Source organism: Zootoca vivipara, chromosome 7, assembly GCF_965207765.1.
Source record: "Zootoca vivipara chromosome 7, rZooViv2.hap1.1, whole genome shotgun sequence".
In the NCBI taxonomy this organism is placed as follows: domain Eukaryota; kingdom Metazoa; phylum Chordata; class Lepidosauria; order Squamata; family Lacertidae; genus Zootoca; species Zootoca vivipara.
Window position 1 is genome coordinate 63,580,193 of NC_142590.1, and position 18,120 is coordinate 63,598,312.

At 44.6% G+C, this 18,120-nt stretch overlaps 1 protein-coding gene and 1 long non-coding RNA gene across 3 annotated transcripts in view; one reads left to right on the plus strand and one right to left on the minus strand.

The window, feature by feature from the left end:
• The first annotated feature begins 633 nt into the window (after positions 1 to 633).
• Positions 634 to 7,763, plus strand: LOC148685111 (uncharacterized). The gene is made up of 3 exons (XR_015951130.1): positions 634 to 915; positions 4,825 to 4,896; positions 7,635 to 7,763. It is a non-coding gene; the product is annotated as an uncharacterized LOC148685111 (long non-coding RNA).
• The window catches only part of SYT2 (synaptotagmin 2), a 137,757-nt gene continuing 125,196 nt past the window's right edge, over positions 5,560 to 18,120 (minus strand). For both annotated transcript variants that reach the window (XM_035122915.3, XM_035122916.3), the window contains 6 exons: positions 15,762 to 15,884; positions 13,924 to 14,091; positions 13,482 to 13,649; positions 11,558 to 11,675; positions 10,384 to 10,517; positions 5,560 to 8,913 (listed from right to left, as the gene is read on the minus strand). In XM_035122915.3, coding sequence (XP_034978806.1) covers positions 8,707 to 8,913; positions 10,384 to 10,517; positions 11,558 to 11,675; positions 13,482 to 13,649; positions 13,924 to 14,091; positions 15,762 to 15,884 — 918 coding nt within the window. In that variant the 3' untranslated portion in view covers positions 5,560 to 8,706. The remainder of the gene's footprint in view (positions 8,914 to 10,383; positions 10,518 to 11,557; positions 11,676 to 13,481; positions 13,650 to 13,923; positions 14,092 to 15,761; positions 15,885 to 18,120) is intronic.

Sequence of the window (18,120 nt, forward strand, 5' to 3'; positions counted from 1 at the left end):
TGGCCGAAAATAGCAACACGTGAACGTCTTGATGAAACTGCATGAGGAGCCAAGTCATGTAGATCCTATCATCCCTCTTAACTTAGCATTTGCTACATTTCCTTGCCATTGGAAATATGGACCAGGACAATATGAGGGGGGCTGTTGAACTGTGATAAAGAGACATGTGAATGAAACAGTGGCAATATGCAATGTTTTTATATCTAATGGCTAACAATGCCTTCCATACATAGGAGTTGAAATTGACTAAAAAGTGGAAAGCCTTTGCTTGAGTTGAATGTTTTCCAACAAATACTTTTTAGAAATGAATAGAACAGAAGCTACATTTTATGCTGTTGTGAGGATTTTCAATTATTTTGGAACTATTTTGTCATTGATGAAGTCTTCAGTGGCCCCCCTGCCACCCTCCCCCAAAATAACAATTAAAAGCTGCCTGCATATAGCAAATTAGCCACTGGGCAAAGGGGCAGTCCTTTCCCCCCTGGTAGTTTGCTCCATGGCCTTTTCAAAAATTGCTAATATGGGAAGAGCATTAATAGGATCTCCTCTGCAGTCTGCATTGGTACAGTGCAGAATTCTACGACAGTGGATGTAATATATGGAATGACTCCCTGTGAGTGCTCCAATTGGAGAACAGCCTCGACCAAAGGCATCAAGGATTTGGAAGCACAAACTCAGGATGAAAGGGAGAAATGAGCTAAGAGGAAGGCACGTTTGGCAAATCCTCACTACTATCGACTCCTACTCGGAAACCTATGTCCCCACTGTGGAAGGACATGCAGATCCAGAATTGGCCTCCACAGTCATCTATGGACACACTGTTAAGACCATATTCATGGAAGACAATCTTACTCTGCTACAGGTGATTGCCAAAGAAGAAGACGATGTAATATATGGGATGACTCCATGAGAAAGGTATGACGCCTGACACTTGAATCACTGATTTGCCTGTTGGATGTTTCTACTGTGTAAGTTGTTTTTAAAATGTAAATAGGGATGGTCCCCCCCCCAAAAAAAAACCTATCCACCAATTTCTTTTGAACATGGGAACTCTGCCAAAATTCCCTCTTCTATAAATGGAGTTTGTCCTCCAGCTGAGTCTCTCCTAATTCTGAGATCCAATAAGTATTCCTATTAAGAAAAATGCACTTATGTAAATAACAGAAAAAACAGAACGGCTGGGTCTTTCAGCTAGTTTCTTTAATAAGGAGACGCATATCATTACAAAATAACAATTTAACAATAGAGACAGAAACGGTCCACATGAGGACAGGAAAGGGAGCATTAAAAGCAGCTTCCTGCAGAGAGGGGTTGGGGGTTGGAGGTCAGTGCTGCAGAGCTCAGGCTGCACCAAAAATGGTGGGAAATGAAGTGGGGCCAAGAAATGAGTTGGTTCAGGACGTTTGTATGTGACAGAGGGTCTGGCTGGAAGGAAAGGCAAAGGAAGCAAAAGCCTTGCCTCAGGTCTGAAGCCTTTCTCTAGCCTTTTTTGGATGTGTGGGTGTGTATCATGTAGGCCACCTCTTGAGTTTATGTTCTGTATATCTGCTACACCTCAAATGGACTTGCCAACTTTTCAAACTGTTCCTTGAGGTGCTGCCTTTATCAATCCCATTTTGCCACCTGCATGAAGGACAGGAGCAGATTTTAGCAGCCTGCTGTGACCTGGGTTGTCATGTCCAAATCTGTACTCCATCCATCCATCCATCCATAACGTTCCTGCTATCTGCTGCTTTTTTGATGTCATTCTGCAGTTTTATAGTGCTGGTGATAAGCTGAGATAAAGCCCAGTTCACACTGTGCTTTTTTCTTTTGCCAAGCTCATTCACAACACACGCCTCATGGAGTGGTGCTATGGCCAGAAAACTTGGATCAACAATCGCTTGGAAGAGAGGCTTTTAAAAAAAAGAGTCCTATAATTTCTTTCAGAACTGTGTGTTACAGAAGTAGCCTAAAGGGCCCAGCAATCTCATTGCTTGAGGATGCCATCATTTCCCTTTTTTCCCACAGACAGCCCCTTGTTCAGACAAAACCTCACTGGCAGTGAACACACAATGGGAAATGCTTGACCAGATAAGATTCCTGTGAAGCCCTGCCATGTATCTATGGGCCATTTTCAGACTTTTAACTGCATGTTGGGGATTCACAGCCAATGCCGGTGTGCCCCTTCCTGCTCTGCTAAACATGCATTCAAAGAAGATGTGAGAGTTTTGCCTAAACAGGGTCAATGTCTGGACTAGCTTGAAATAAACTATCCCAGTTCCTTTTCTCCTCCCCAAGGTGAGCACTACTCCGTAAGAGTCCTTCCCATCCACTACCCAAAACTTCCTCTGCGCATGGTGTCATCCAGCCGTCACTACAGCCCGACCATTGGTCAAGGTGGCTGAGACTGATTGAGTTGGGAGTCTGAAAACACCCAGAGGGTTCTGCAATAGCTGCTCCTGCTCTAGATGAGCACATCATGCTGACACAGGAACTATGGACCTTCCCCATGCCTGCCCATTGCTCCAGTTGTGGTTTTTAAGAAAAACTATTGGCTTATCTGGTAGCAGTTGCTGTGGCTGGGAAGCAGCCTCCCTTTAAATTTTCCCATAATGCTATGTTGAGTGTTCCAGGGCATCATGGGAAAGTATTAACAGTGGGCTTCTCAGATCCATCCACTGCCACTGGATAAGCCTTCAACTGAGGAAGATGGGTGGACAAGGGGATTAAAAGAGACACCAGCACTGGTGTTATCTGCCAGGGTGTTTTGACCCCTGAATGGCTGCCCCAAATGCTGAAGCTAATCCTGACTGTTGAGCAAGAAAGAACTTTAGAACAATGTTATTCACAGCCAGTGTTGAAATATACTTGACGGCTTTCCTTCAGAGCTCCAACCCAAAGTGAGGGCACAGCCTCCAAGTTGGGTCTCTGTCACCCACAAACGTCCGCAGGAATGACGTAAGACATAGACAGCACGATAGACAAAGACGGAGGCAGGGAAACATTAGCGAGGGAGAGGAGAGACTGGGGATCACCTGTCAGCCAATCCCAGTTTCAGGATCCTGGCAGCCTGTGATCTAATATGGCTTCTAAATTTGCTTCAACAGTGAAATGCTTCAGCACGACACGGAACATTGAAGCGGCAATGTTGCTGCTACTAGGACATGGTAAAAATGCAACAAGTTACAGTTTTGTAAATATAGATTACAACACACTGATGAAATCCACTGCCATATTGTTGGTGTCGTATCCCCCACCCCACCCCATACAATGTTTCTATGAATATTTTTTTTAATGGATCAGGCATGCTTTGTTGCTTTTTTATTAAAAAATTATTACTTTTTATTGAAAATAAACTTACATTGTTACAACCACTCTCTCTCTTAATTTTTTTTACAGGCCCCCCCCCCAATCTTATTAGGTAAAATAAATTCATTCACACCACATTTTAAAAATAACTCTGTAGCCTGACTGTACTCTAGAAAATGGGCAATGACACACATGGTCTATGGGTTCTGCTCTTTGCATGCTGCTGCTGCTACTTACATACTGGCTAGGCATCATGCATTGCTTACAAGAGGGTTTCGTTTATGTTAATAGATCTCTATATCATTTTATATATAAGTACACACAAATGATGGGATTTGGATGAGGCTCAGATGGCTTGAGTTGGTTCACTTTTTCTCCCCCTTTATAGAAAAAGAAATTAAAACCAAAATACATTTATATTGTGTATTAAAGTTACAGCTCCCCCATTTTAAACTGTAGAAGTTGGAGACACCATTCATTAATGGCTGTGTGTTCTGACCTGGTTCTTAGTGCTAATATTTCCACATCATTGGTTTCAAAGAGGACACCCTGGATCGTTTATCAGCAGGAGAAGATTACCAGAACTGGGTTGGTGTGGCGATGTTGCCATTTTGCAGTGCGGTCTGATCCTTTTTGCTTGCAAAAATACAAATTCTTCAAACATATTTGTTCTAATTCAGTAAGATTAATCTATGCCCATAACCACTATTGATATGAAGGCATCTTCAATGCAATGCTCACCTACATGCCTCTTGAAATATCAATAGATATATGCATCCACATGCATAGTATCTTATTATGGGGCTATAGATTACTTTGTATCTTACTGCCATCCGTTTACGTAGACATCACCTTTATAGCCACATGTGAATTGGCAATATAAATGCTAACTCAAGGTAAATTTAAGCTATTGAGTTGGATCCAGACTTCCCACAAGCCGAAGTCCATTCAAGACTGCAGGAGGCCAGGCTTCAGACTTCCCCCTGAAAAGCTCTTCCAGAGGACATGGAAGATGGGGAATGGTGAAAATTGCCCCAATTCCTTTCAGCAAGAGCCTCTGCTGGATTCCAGTCCTTTCCATTCACAAACAGGCAGCTCTCTAGCCAACTTTATGAATTTTGCAGCCATTGCATGATTGTCAATTTGGAGTGCCACATAGATTCTCTCTCTCTCTCTCTCTCTCTCTCTCTCTCTCTCTCTCTCTCTCTCTCTCTCTCTCTCTCTCTCTCTCACACACACACACACACACACACACACACCTACCTTTAGTGTGAATTAAGAACCGGTAAACCTCAAGTGACACTGTTTAGAAGCATGAATTGCCAATCCAGGGAAAGAAGTGACGTTTGCAAGCATTTAGATAACATCACACAGTTGCAAATCAACAGAATTTATATTATGGCCCATATTTGTTTGCACCATAATAAATGTATTGGGCTTTAAAGGTGAAACAAGACTCTCTGCTGCTCTCGTTGCAACAGACTTAACAGGGCTTCTGCACTAGAAACAGTTATAAATGTTAATATTTTGCAGATCAAAGCAAAGTAATCCCACCGAACGGTGGTGGATCTGGGAGAGAACTGGCGTCAGGTTCTACAGCTGTAGGTAAGAGGAGGCAAAAGAAGCATAACCTGGGGAGATAATCAGCATGGTAATTCACTGTAACAAAATAATACAAATTGGTTTGGCAGCCTTTATCCAAATGTATAGATGCCTGCAGTGACTAGGAACTGTACACAAAGACTGGCACACTGGCACAAATGCGCGCACACCCATAGATTCCAGTGCTCACCCACTATTTAAGAAAGCAGGACATTGCAGAACCTCATGAGAGAATCTCTGAGGGATGAAGAGCTCATTATTCCACCATGCTTACAACCTGCAAAGGCACCTTTTGATCTTTGTGGACAGAAACATCTGATCCTTCCCCCTGCCATTGGGACTTCCTGGCACTACAGTGGTGCTGTTGCGATGGCATCTGATTAGGGATGGTGCCAGTTCTAGTTTAAGAAGAAGAATCTCATGGACAGATTCAGAACTCCACAAGGACATCCTTCTGCAAGGATGCCTTAAAACCCTATCCTTGCCAGTGGCAGCATTAAAAGCTAAGAGAGGCACAAATTTTATCTACCCTTAATTGGGAACAAATTTAATGTACCCTTGTGGGGATGGACTTATTTGTGTTGTGTTTTTTTTTTTAAAAAAGAACAAACCAGTACCAAAGCTATCTTTTCAGAGATGCTGCAGAGATTTTTTTCTTCTTTTTTTCTGATTAAGCATAGGCACTATTGCATATGGTCCTGCAGGTCTGATTAATAAATAAACCCAGGTCTCACTTCATGGGGCTAGGAGCACAACCCACATGTGGTAATACCATGGTAGCAATGTGCAGGGTGACCAGGGCTGCAACTGTAGCTTTTACGGGTTGATTAATCCAAGAAGGAAACTTGCAGGGAAGCATGCTGAAGACCTTTAAAGAGTCCCTCCCACTTCTTTCCTTCACATCTATAGAGCATTTTTAAGCAGCTGGTGATGGCTCTCCCTTTCCATCTCTGTAGTAAAGTTGGTGAGGAAGAAAAAGGAGCAGAGTCAAGGCCCAAAGTGCATTAGCATCAAGGTATTTACTCGCCCCTAGGACCAAAGTGGTTTAGCTCTGCCTGGACATGAATGATCCTGGGACTACTCTGCTCGCAATGGCCCATTTGGGCAGGAACAACCTATTTCTAAGGCCTAGTTTCTGGGCTGTACCATTTGAGATTAAAAGGGGAAGCTCACACAATGGAATGCTCCTCTGTACAAACAAACCAACAAACCTATTCTATGCAGAAAAGGAGATGCCTTCTGTCATGCTAATTTTCTACACGGCAGGATTCTTGTTTCGTTTTTGTATATGGAGGAACATTCAGTTCTCATCTGCAGGCTGGAATGGCACAAAACAGAGAGGCAGTTACTGCCACCCAGCTAGACCTGAGGCCTAATCCTAGCTAGCTGAGGAACGAAGAATTCAAGGAAACCTACACCCCATGGGAGGTCAGCATACAACACCCAATAACCCTTTGCCTTGTCTGCATTAGCCAAGCTGTTCTTTCAAGCTCAGGATTCCTTACAGGTGGCAAAGGCTGACAGGCAGCTGAGAACCTTAAAGCCAATATTGGTACTTAAGTCCTGCCCTGGTGGCCAGAATAGGAAAGGAGACATTATTGCCACGGAGGCTGCTGGAGCACAGGGACTGCCTTATTCTGCATGTTCAGAACTCCACCAGTGCTCTCTCTCTCTCTCTCTGTCTATTCCTACAAACACAAAAGTATAAGTCACTATTTGGCTGTGATCATGGTAACAGGACTGATCTGGTCCAAGCTAAGCCAATGAAGAAGCTTGCACAAGAGATCTTCCTTGGCTAAATATTTTGCCCTCACAGGACAGTTTTCTTGAGGCCTTTTGCTCCCTGAATCTGCAACTTGAATAAAGCCTGAGCCTTGCTCAACCATCTTCATGGCTAGAATCCGTTTTACCCATATCACCACCAAAAGGTCCGAGGAGCACCATGGTGACTAAATGGAACACAACCAAGCCAAACATAAAAGTGTCAGGCCTGCATTCACTGCTGTATTCTTTAGATGATGAGCTTGAACTGAGCGGGACTGATGCCCCTTCAGTAAAACGGAGGCCTGGGGGTGGTGCCAGTGTCTACATCCTTCCTGCTCAACCTGAACAGGGAGTCAATACATCCAAGACATTGATATCTGGTGCAACAAATGAAACGGGCAGGCCCTTCGGGGATCAGTGCAAACACTAGGTAGCAAAGATAATATGGCTTATCCCTCTGGGATCAGCAAAGAAACCATATATGTTTTTGGCAGCCGGACAATACTATATAGAACAGGAGATGCTGCTGCCTTTGGTGCATCTTTGGTCCTTAGGTTGGAATGGATTCGCTTTCCCTCTAAACTCGAACATGCACAATGCTCCCTCTATTAGCCAAGAGTGACGTTGGGGTGGGGGGAGGAGGAGGCTCCCAGCCAAAAGCTTCTTCAACTCTCATAATTGAGAAATTAGATAAATTAATCTAAGATCAATACAGCATTTTGTAGGCCTTTGGGCAAATCTGCTTGTCCTACCTGCTCTTCCCATCTAGTAGATCATCAGAGCATTAGAAAAACACAGGTACTTGCCTTTGGCTGAAAAAATCCTTAAGATGGCTCTCCAGACAGAGGACATTCCCAGTGATACTTGAGGGTACAATGGATGGAGCCTGGGGTCTTTTTGCATACAATGCACGTGCCTTACCACTGACATATGGATGCAAATTAACCTTCCTGCTAAATATCTCTACATCTCTTCAGATTTAGGTTGCTGTGTCCACAAGAGAGAGGTGGCAGTGCAAGGCAGGACGAGAACTGTATGCAAACCAACCCAGGGCTGCCGTTTCCTTCAGGTCTCAAAGCTGCATTGAAGTTCTTGCTACAATTTCCCACTATGCACCCAGTTTAACACCGCTATCTGGAAGTTGACTTACCTGCAGGGCTGGGCCTTCTAATTTCCACATGGTAAGGCTACTAGCATAAATATCCCATGGTGCTGTCCTTCAAAAACAAAGTGTGTTTTATGCTCTGCCCTGCACTAGGAAAGAAGAGTGGCAACTCACAAGTGTAGTTATTGCACTCCAATAATCTCCTAGTACCACTCCACTGTTCTACTCAAGAACTGAAAACTATAAGGGAGCAGAAGACTGACTGCATTACCTAGATAATACAGGGCAATTAGTATTCGGTAATTTGTATGCTCAAAACCACACTCCCCTCACCAGAGCGACTTAAGCCACCAGCTATCCACATAATCAGGGATGTTCCAGTGCCAGAGTTGCTCCTTGTTCTCTCTGCTAGGTGGCCAATGGCTGAAGGCCACCAATCTCAAAGTATGAGGATGCTCATATGGTTCCCAAGAGCACCTCTTCGTGCACCTTGCTGTCTTCCAAAGCAAGCACAGTGTATCTGGTCAACTCACATTGTCAGGCTCTGGTATCATCCAAGCACGGTATTCAAAGGTCCAACTTAAGGAAGAAGATCCCAAAGCGAGTAAAAGCAAAGCTTGCTTTGTGCTGCTATTCATGGTGGCCTTGGGGAGAAACCCAAGAATGAAGCTTGCTTTGCGCTCGAAGAGAACGACACAGAGAGACGATGGAACATGCAGCAGACAAAACTACTTTGAAGAATGCGAAAGGAACAGCTGTGTCTTTAAACCTTCCCCCCTCTGGATGCTCTCGAGTTCATCCAGAATCCCTCTACAGCCATCAAAGAAAGGGTATTGCAGCTTAGAAAACAGAACGGAACAGAAACCAAATGTTGCCTAACTGAGGTATTGATAGCTCTGGATCACTTTGAATGTTCAGAAGGTGATGCTGGGGTATGGAGCTGCCTATTTGTTTTTCCCAAGAGCTGCATCCACCTCCTCTTCAGGCTTCAGGGAATGCCACTGGGCAATGGGACGGCGTGGGTTGGCCAGCATGTCAGACCAGTGCCTTAGCTCCGTGCCAGTGGATTTGTTGCCGACAAATACTTTGCCAATGGCTTCGTTCTTCCCCAGCTTGTCATAATCCAGCACAGTAATCACAACTTGCACTTTCTGGATGGGAGGCAAGAAAAGAGAAATTATTATTATGGTATACTACATCCTCTTGAAGTTCAGTAGGTGCTCAGTTGATCTTTTTTTAATACAGTAATAAAAAAAGGCTGGAAATGATAGTTGCTGGTTTGTTCCCACATTTCAGGTTTTAGGAGCAATGGGATCATTCTGGGATTAATGGGCAAGGAGCAGAGGATCACAACAGGATGACAATCTCATGGGGGGGAATCCTGATCAGAAATGGTGTGTATTTTTGGTTGAACAAGAGCTTGCTGCAAAGGTGAGATGATGCACACAAAATTATAGCGACCTATCTACATATTAGGTAAAAGTAAAGGGACCCCTGACCATTAGGTCCAGTTGTGACCGACTCTGGGATTGTGCCGCTCATCTCGCTTTATGAAGCCAGCGTACAGCTTCCAGGTCATGTGGCCAGCATGACAAAGCTGCTTCTGGTGAGCCAGAGCAGCACACGGAAATGCTGTTTACCTTCCCGCTTGGAGCGGTACCTATTTATCTATTTGCACTTTGATGTGCTTTCGAACTGCTAAGTTGGCAGGAGCAGGGACCAAGCAACGGGAGCTCACCCCATTGCGGGGATTTGAACCGCCGACCTTCGATCGGCAAGCCCTAGGCTCTGTGGTTTAACCCACAGCGCCACCCTACTACATACTACATACTAGTTGTTTGTAAAAGTGATGCATGTGATTTGCATATGATCTATGGAGGACTTAATTTTGACACAACCAAGAGGGCAGCTGTAGCTCATGCTTCCTTTTCCTTTATTCCATATAGTGTCTGGACCGAATGAGCAAAATGTGCACAACCTAGCTCTGGTTAGAGACACTGAAACTGCACTCTGGCAGGCTTCAGGTTGCTCTTTACAACATTTGTGCCCTACGATGAACTGAGTGCTGGTGCAGCAATTACGAGTGTTGGATGAGAATGAGGGAGACTTGGGTTCAAATCCTCATTCATCCATGAAGCTCACACTGTGTCCTTGGGTGGGTTGCTATATCTCAATCTCACCACAAAGTGTTGTTGGGGGGATAAAATGGGAAGGGGGAGGGAGAATCATGTATGATGCCTTTATCTCCTCAGAGGAAAAGGGGAGATATAAATGTAGTAAATAAATAAAATAAATGCAGTACAAAACATGTCCCTCATCAGAGAATGGCCTGGACTTGTTAAAATGCCTAACTTAAATCTTTTACAGGATTCACCCTGTACAAAACTCACCAGGCTTTTTAAAGCTTATCCTTTGAGAACATCCCCCTTCCATTGCCAACAGGGAGGAAATGAGGCTAGACTATTCAGAGATTTGGCCCATGCACTTTGAGAGGCCAACGTAAGATCCCATGGTACAGGTAAGATGGCAGAGGACTTTTCAGCCCACAGGTGAGCTCAGTGACCTTGGGAGCCCTTTGCATGGCCCTCCCCCAAACTCCCTCAAGTGAGAAGCAGGTGAACCTGTATCTGCTCAAAGGGAATTTCAAAGCTGAACGACTCGTTGAAATAGGGGTTCAGAGTCTTCTTCTTGACTGTGGTCTTCTTCTTCTTGAGCCGCTTGCCATTCTGCAGCAGGTGGATCTTCACATAGGGATCTGAAAAGGAAGGCTAAGCAGTTCAGACTTTGCAGGCAACTAACACACACTGAAAGGCCAGAGAGAGGAAACCTCAAGGGGAAACAGCTAGGAATTAGCCATGGTGCACAGAGGAATGGGACGGACAGAGATGCCATTAACTTTTTGCTCTATAATACGGAATCGTTGGTCGTTTGGAGCCACTTATGTAGGATGCATTTCCTGTGGGTGCTCCTCCTCTTCCCAGAGAGTCCTTATCTCTTTTGTAAAAGCTCAAGATACCCACCAACTTGGGATGAGAGGATTAGACAAATGCATGGAGCATAAGGCTACTAGCAATGATGGCTGCGCTCTACTTCTACCGTGGGGAATCGCAAATGAGGACAGTGCTTCCCTCGGCTCAGGGGATGCTTGTGGGCTTCTCATAGGCATCTGGTTTGCCACTGTGAGAACAGGATGCTGGACTAGATGAGCCTTTGGTCTGACCCAGCAGGTTTTCCTTACATCCTGGGACAGCATAAGGCTGGTTTGCACTTCTCTAGTGGAATGGCTGACATTTCGAGATTGAAACGGTCACAGTCCTATGCAGGAAGCTGAAGGAAGCACCTTTCCATACAGTTGCAGGTATTTCAACTACACCAGTACAACTCTCCCTTTTGGGGTGGGTGGGTCAAGATGCCATAGATATAAATGGTCACAGCCATATGGGAAGCGGCCCATTGCTCACAACACATGTTTCATTTTCAAGTAGCATCCATGCAGCTGGTGTCACTCAGACTTAAGCAATGTGAGGCCAAGGACACCCCCCCCCCAAAAAAAAAAAACCTCTGAGACCTTAGGGTGAAGGGCAGGTAAAAAAAAACCCAAATCAAAATAAACTAATTAAGAGGAATAATATAGAGGAAGAAGCCGCATTTTGGCAGGTGTGGGTTTTACATTCATATTACAAAGCAATTAAAGTAAGAACTACTTTATGCCTCATTGTGCAAAAATGCCCAGAAAATCCTTTGGTCCTGGCTCTGTGGTGCCATCTGGTGGGCATGAAGTTGTTCTGCACTCACCTGAAAGTCCTCCGACATCCATCTTTTTCAAGTTCTTGGCCTCCAGGATGCAGACAGTGAGTTTCCCGGCAGTGGGCACATAGCGTAATGAGATACAGATGTCTCCCAGTTTCTCTGGCTGTCAAGGGAAACAGGGAGAGCAATGAAATCTGGAGTTCTACTCAGCGCCAATAAAAGTTCACAGTCCTAAGGCGGAAGTCATGGCATAACACAGTTGTGTTTTTATTAGAGGTTTTCTTGATTTACAAAGATACGTGCAATGTCTCTCATAACATTTTTACAAATCAGTTTCATTTGTTGAGACATTGGGAAGAAAGGGGGGAAAGAGGAAGATGGGGAGAGGGTGGGTGATTGGTGGGAGTGCCCCAAAATCCAACTATTCTGGACAACAACCATAAGAGAAATATGTAAAATAACCAAGCAAATATTAGAAATAACCCCAGAACTGGCCTTGCTAAAAGTCATGGCATAACACAACTGCCCTGTTCACACTGTGCTGTGAAGGCCCTGCCCCTTCTCACCATCTAGCAGACAAATAATTTGAATGTTGCCCTATCACTGCAACTATGGCCACCATCACTTCCTCCAGCCAGGAAAGCAAAGGACCTGGTATCAGGACTAGGAGAAGCACCTGACACCTTCCTTATGCCGCCTGTCACATGCTGAAGATGCACCGCTTTATCCTGGCTTTTGACATTTGAGATATATAAGGACCATCCTATTCTCTTGACCATGATTTGTTTTCAACTGATTTTAATATTGCATTTATAAATTGCTGTAACCCACCCTGTGACTTTATGGTGAAGGGTGGGTGAGAAATTGAATAAATAACAGCAAGATTATTCCATATTTTGGTACACTTATACACAAGCATTAATACTAAAATGAGAGGAACAGCGAACAATACATTCAAAGTACAATGAGCTGTCTTTATGCATTTTTAGTTATTATATCTCCCCGTTCCTTCAAGGGGTCAAGGTGACGTATAAATTTATTACCTTCTCTATGTTATCTTCACAGCAACCCTGTGAGGTGGGTTAGGCTGAGAGATAGCGACTGGCTCAAAATCACCCAGAGGGTTCCTGACTGAGTGAGCCTCCCCTGGTCTTACAGGTCATACACACTAACCTCTATACCACACGGGCTGGATGCCCAGCTCCAGTCTAAAGCAGGAGGAATAACAAGTTCCTCCACCCACTCGGAAATCACTGAGGTGAGAAACCCCATAACGATGTTAAGATTTATTTCCTGAAAAGTAATTAATAGCCAATTTTGGACTCAACATTGTTTATATGTAGTTATGGTTTAGGGCAGGCATCCCCAAACTTCGGACCTCCAGATGTTTTGAACTACAATTCCCATCTTCCCCGACCACTGGTTAGTTAGGGATCATGGGAGTTGTAGGCCAAAACATCTGGAGGGCCGCAGTTTGGGGATGCCTGGTTTAGGGATTCCCCACCACCGATATGCATCAGTTTTGACTTATTAGTGTTACATTTTTTAATCCAAGACCTCATTCTTCCAATTAGGCAATAGAGAACTTGGTTTTTAGACTTGACCAATCCGTTTCCATTCCTTTGGTACTGACAGAGGCAAATGATCTTCCACAAAGACCACTTAGTAGCAGAAGGCCGAGGTGCAGAGATGCTCTGCTGAGAGACTGAGTGTTTCCTTAGAAAAGGCAGCTCAGCCCAGCAAGAACCTAGGCCTTCTAAATCTGCATTTCTCCAAAGCCGACTTCCTACCAAAAACCTCAGGAAACTTAGCAAAATTCACCTTCTGTGTGGGGCTCCTTCATACAGTGCTAAGTATCAATACCCACATTTGCACAGCTGAGGTAAAAAAAAGCAATGCTAATTTTAAAAAACAGCAGCAAAAGGCAATGAAAGAAAACAAGATGCTTCCACTTCCATCAGCTCCTTACCTCCTCTTTTTCTGCACTCTCCAGATCCCTCCATTCTTCAATGGGCTGCCCCAGGTCCACCGTGTTCATGGGCACCTTGACTTCTCCAATGATGTCATGTTTGGAGAAACGGTCAAAGTCATAGATAGCCATCACCAACGTCTTGCCACCCAGCTCCTGATATGGAATCTGTTACACAGAACAGAGGGCTGTGGTTCAATAACTGCTTTGGCACCTGGAACAAACTCTCTTAAGAGGCTGTTGGAATGATCTTGCCCAACAATACATTTAGTTTCGATTGCCAGGAATTATTCCCCCCCCCCATTTTTCTCCAAGTGACACTGGGTATTGCTCCCTGCAGTACTTCTTTCTTTCTCTCTGGGGGCTACCACAAATATGTCAGTGTTCTAGCTGTGTGCAATATATCCTCTGCAGAGGATGCCTAGGCCAACAGAAGTCTTACCTTGAAGACAAAGGTCTCATTGTAGGTTGGATTAAGGGTCTTCTTTTGCACTTTGGTCTCATACTTCTTCTTCTTGTCAGGAAGCAGGAAGACTTTGACGTAAGGGTCAGATGTGCCCCCCATGTCCAGTGCTGGGAGCTCAGCTGCTTGGAGGATCCCTACTGTGAGCTGTCAGGGAAAAACAGTTCTTAGGAAACGAAATGGCTTTGCAAGGCCACATGCCAAACAGTACAATGCATAGAGAAGGAAATCGGCCTCAGAACTAATATGAACTGTCACCTACCTTCCTTCTGCTCTTGCTAGAATCTAGATGGCCTACGTTGTCCTTCTCTTTTGTGTTACACTCACAGGTGTTATTTTTCAATTAGTCTAGCAATACCATCTTATTTAGTTTAGTTTATTGCTATGATATATAACATATATAACTGTAGAGTGTAAACTGCCCTAGGAAGAAGGGCAGTATAGTAATTTAATAAGTGAAATAATGACGAAGAATGAAAAGCGGCAACTAACAATGTGTTCCTTTTTCATTATGCTTGCAATAAATACTGACACTACCCCTGTGTAACATTAAAACAAACCATGACTCAACCCAAACTCTGGGAGACATCTCAGCCAGTCCTTCTGGTTGCTTCGCTGCTCTACCAAACTGAGCCAAGCCATGATTTCGCTTAACATATCATCCAAACTCGTGTTTGTAGTTCAGCCTTCCCAGACAAACCATGAGCTGCAAACCACAGGGCAAACTTCGGTTACAGCTCATTATTTGTTGAGAAACCAAAACTGCTTGGATAAGATGCTACGCCAAACCATGGCTTTGACTAGTGCAGCAGCAAAACAACCAGAGGAGCCAAGCAACTTCAATCATTTTTCTGGAGCTTACACATTTTGTCATGCTAAGTCATTATTTTTGGCTTAGCACCATGCACAAACTGGGCCAATGAATCCATTGGCCACTATGTCATGCCCATGAAGCTGATTACCCCATTAACCATCAAGGGATATCCATTCTCATTACTTCTTACAAATAAAAGTATACTGGGAAAGTATCATTATTCCATCACCTGGTTTGTAAAAAAAAAAGCATAAAATTGCATGTCACTGTTTTTAAAAGGAAAGCAGTGTGTGGAAAGAGAATTTGGAATGGGAGAAGGGGATGCTTAATCTTTTTGTAACCTCAACTTCCTTCACACACACAAGCTCCTCCACCTGACACATTTGTGAGGGTATAAATCAGCTTTAGGGGGGGAGGGGTCTGTATCAAAATGGCACTGAGGCTCTCTGACATGTGTTGCTAAATAACACATAGCTACCAACTGTGTCAACTGCAAGACACCCAGAGACTTGAAGAGGGGACTCAGGGAGCAGGAACAGGTACATTACTCCTCACAGCACTGAGGCAGCTTGAAGGCTGAAGGAGTTCCTGGCCTGAGATTTCCCATGCTGCAATGCTACACTTACAATGGCAACTCATGTTGGCGTCCAACCTGGGAACCAAAAGGGGCCTGGTAGGTCTATGCAACCTGTCTCAGGCTTAGTTCCTCAACCCAAACAGCTTGTCTCGCTGAGTGCTGTGCCTTTCCAGAACCTGAGAACCAGCCCTCTGTGGAACTTGGGCATGGCTCCGAGTGCTCTCCCTCAAGAGCTTGTGGGGAGAGACGTAGAACAAGTTCAAGTTAAATGTTGGGTGGGCATCTCTGAAGATTTTTGAGCTTGCCAGAAGTGGTAGGCGTGTGCTTCTGCCTTCTGCTATCACTTTTCTCCCATTGGGTGACATCTCTCCAACAGCTTTGGTTCCCCCTTCTCTCTCACCCCACCTATTCATTTGGGTGCCTTACCTGGTTAGCCTGGAAGTCATAGTCTAGGGAGAACTGCAGCTTGCCCAGGTTCTCTGGTTCCTTCTCTTCTTCCTTTTCCCCCTCCCCTTCCCCTTCTTCTTCTTCATCATCATCGTCATCATCCTGTTTGTTCTGGAAGAGAAGCAATACCATAATTTTTTGCACAGGAGCACCATGCACTGAGAACCTAGTTCCCCTTCACACATGCGTATCCTTTCTCCCATACCTTACCTAAATACTGAAATGCATGCACATAAATGCATGTACATCTATAAAGCGTTACTCCAGGAGTAGGAAAAGGAGAGTTGGCGAAAGGGGAGCCTAAGATTCCTTATCTGTATTTTGCTCAAAATTTTGGGTCTCCCTCTGACTTCAGTCTTCACCACACAGACTGGGCACATGTGTATTCCAGTCACGACAAAGAGTTAAAAATTTCTAGATACCCTAAATGATGGAATCCTTGAAAAGTTGGACAGAGGGGTGGCGGTCCTGGACTTAATCTTAAGTGGTGCCCAGGACCTGGTACAAGATATAAGGGTTGTTGGACCAGATAGTAGCAGTTAGCGTAGTGGTGAAAAAGTCAACATATATGTCAGTGGGCAATTGCTAAGGAAGCCCAACTTTGAAGGAGGAAATTCCCCCAAAATGAGGGGATTGGTAAAAAGGGAAGTTGAAAGGGAAAGTCAAGAGGTGTCAAAACTATCTAAAATTCTTGGGGGTAGGGGTTGTTCAAAACTAGCTCAGCTAGACTGCATACAGATCAGGAAAGATGCCCCCAGAGCAAAGAGGAGGCCAGCAGAGTCAAGGAAGGTATCCAAAAGGCTTCCTTCAGAAAATGGAAGCCTTCGCCAAAGGAAGAGAACAAAAAGGGACACGAATTTTGGCAAAAGAAACAAAGGCAGATGGTGGCCTGGTTCACAGGTCACAATAAGCCAAACCATGGCTTGATGTGAAGGTGTGAACATGTCGATCTCACAACCACTTTCCTCCTCCCTGGTCCTTCTTGCTCCCTGCTAAGGTTTGGCATTATGTGGCACCTGCAGTAGTGTCAATCTGTAGCACCTGGACTTTGATGCATTGAAAATTCCACTTCGTTAGTAATGGTTTTGTTCTGTTTTATGTGGCGTTTTTATTGCATATTTTTATTTCACTGTATATTGCCTTGGAGGTGATTAATGAATTAACCATCATAATCTACTACAGAGATTATAGGCCTGAGGCAATCCAGATGTTGATGAACTCACATCAATCCCAGACAATGGTCAGGGATGAGAGCCCCACATGTCTCCTATCCCTGGTCTGTTGGATAGCAGATTTAGTGAAAGGAAGGGACAGAACCCACTGCTCAGTTAAGACTATTGTTAATTGCACTAACCTGGGGCTATTGTGGCCAGTGAAGTTTACTCTGGTTTGTAAACAGTTTCTGTTGTTTCTGTTGCAAATAAAATTATATTTTTTGGATGCCTGGAATTTCTTACTGTTGATTTTCTTACATGCTGTATTTAATATTGATTTGCTTGTAAGCTGCCCAGTATATATATTGATAAGCAGCTACATAAATTTAACACCTCCGTAATTTTCTTCATAAATGCTGAATGCTCAGAATTTCAGAATATAAAGATTAGACTTCTGGCAACTGTGAACTTGGGGAGATATCAAGGAGGACAGCATAAGCAATGGAACTGTTGTTATCTGGTTTGTGTACAAAGGGGACCAATCTATGGCAAGAGGATTATGGGAAGTGGGGTTACCATGATGCGGCAGGGGGAGGAGCCTGGCTGTTCAGTGGCTTTAGTGAGAGGCTGGCTAGTGCTCACTAAGGGATTGGTGTCTAGGAAATGAAACAGGTAAAAAGGTAAAGGGACCCCTGACCATTAGGTCCAGTCGTGACCGACTCTGGGGTTGCGCGCTCATCTCGCATTATTGGCCGAGGGAGCCGGCGTATAGCTTCCAGGTCATGTGGCCAGCATGACAAAGCCGCTTCTGGCAAACCAGAGCAGCACATGGAAACGCCGTTTACCTTCCCGCTGTAGCGGTTCCTATTTATCTACTTGCATTTTTGACGTGCTTTCGAACTGCTAGGTTGGCAGGAGCTGGGACCAAGCAACGGGAGCTCACCCCGTCACAGGGATTCGAACCGCTGACCTTCTGATCAGCAAGCCCTAGGCTCAGTGGTTTAACCACAGCGCCACCTGGGTCCAAACAGGTAAAAAGGTAAAGGGACCCCTGACCATTAGGTCCAGTCGTGACCGACTCTGGGGTTGCGCGCTCATCTCGCATTATTGGCCGAGGGAGCCGGCGTATAGCTTCCAGGTCATGTGGCCAGCATGACAAAGCCACTAAGGGATTGGTGTCTAGG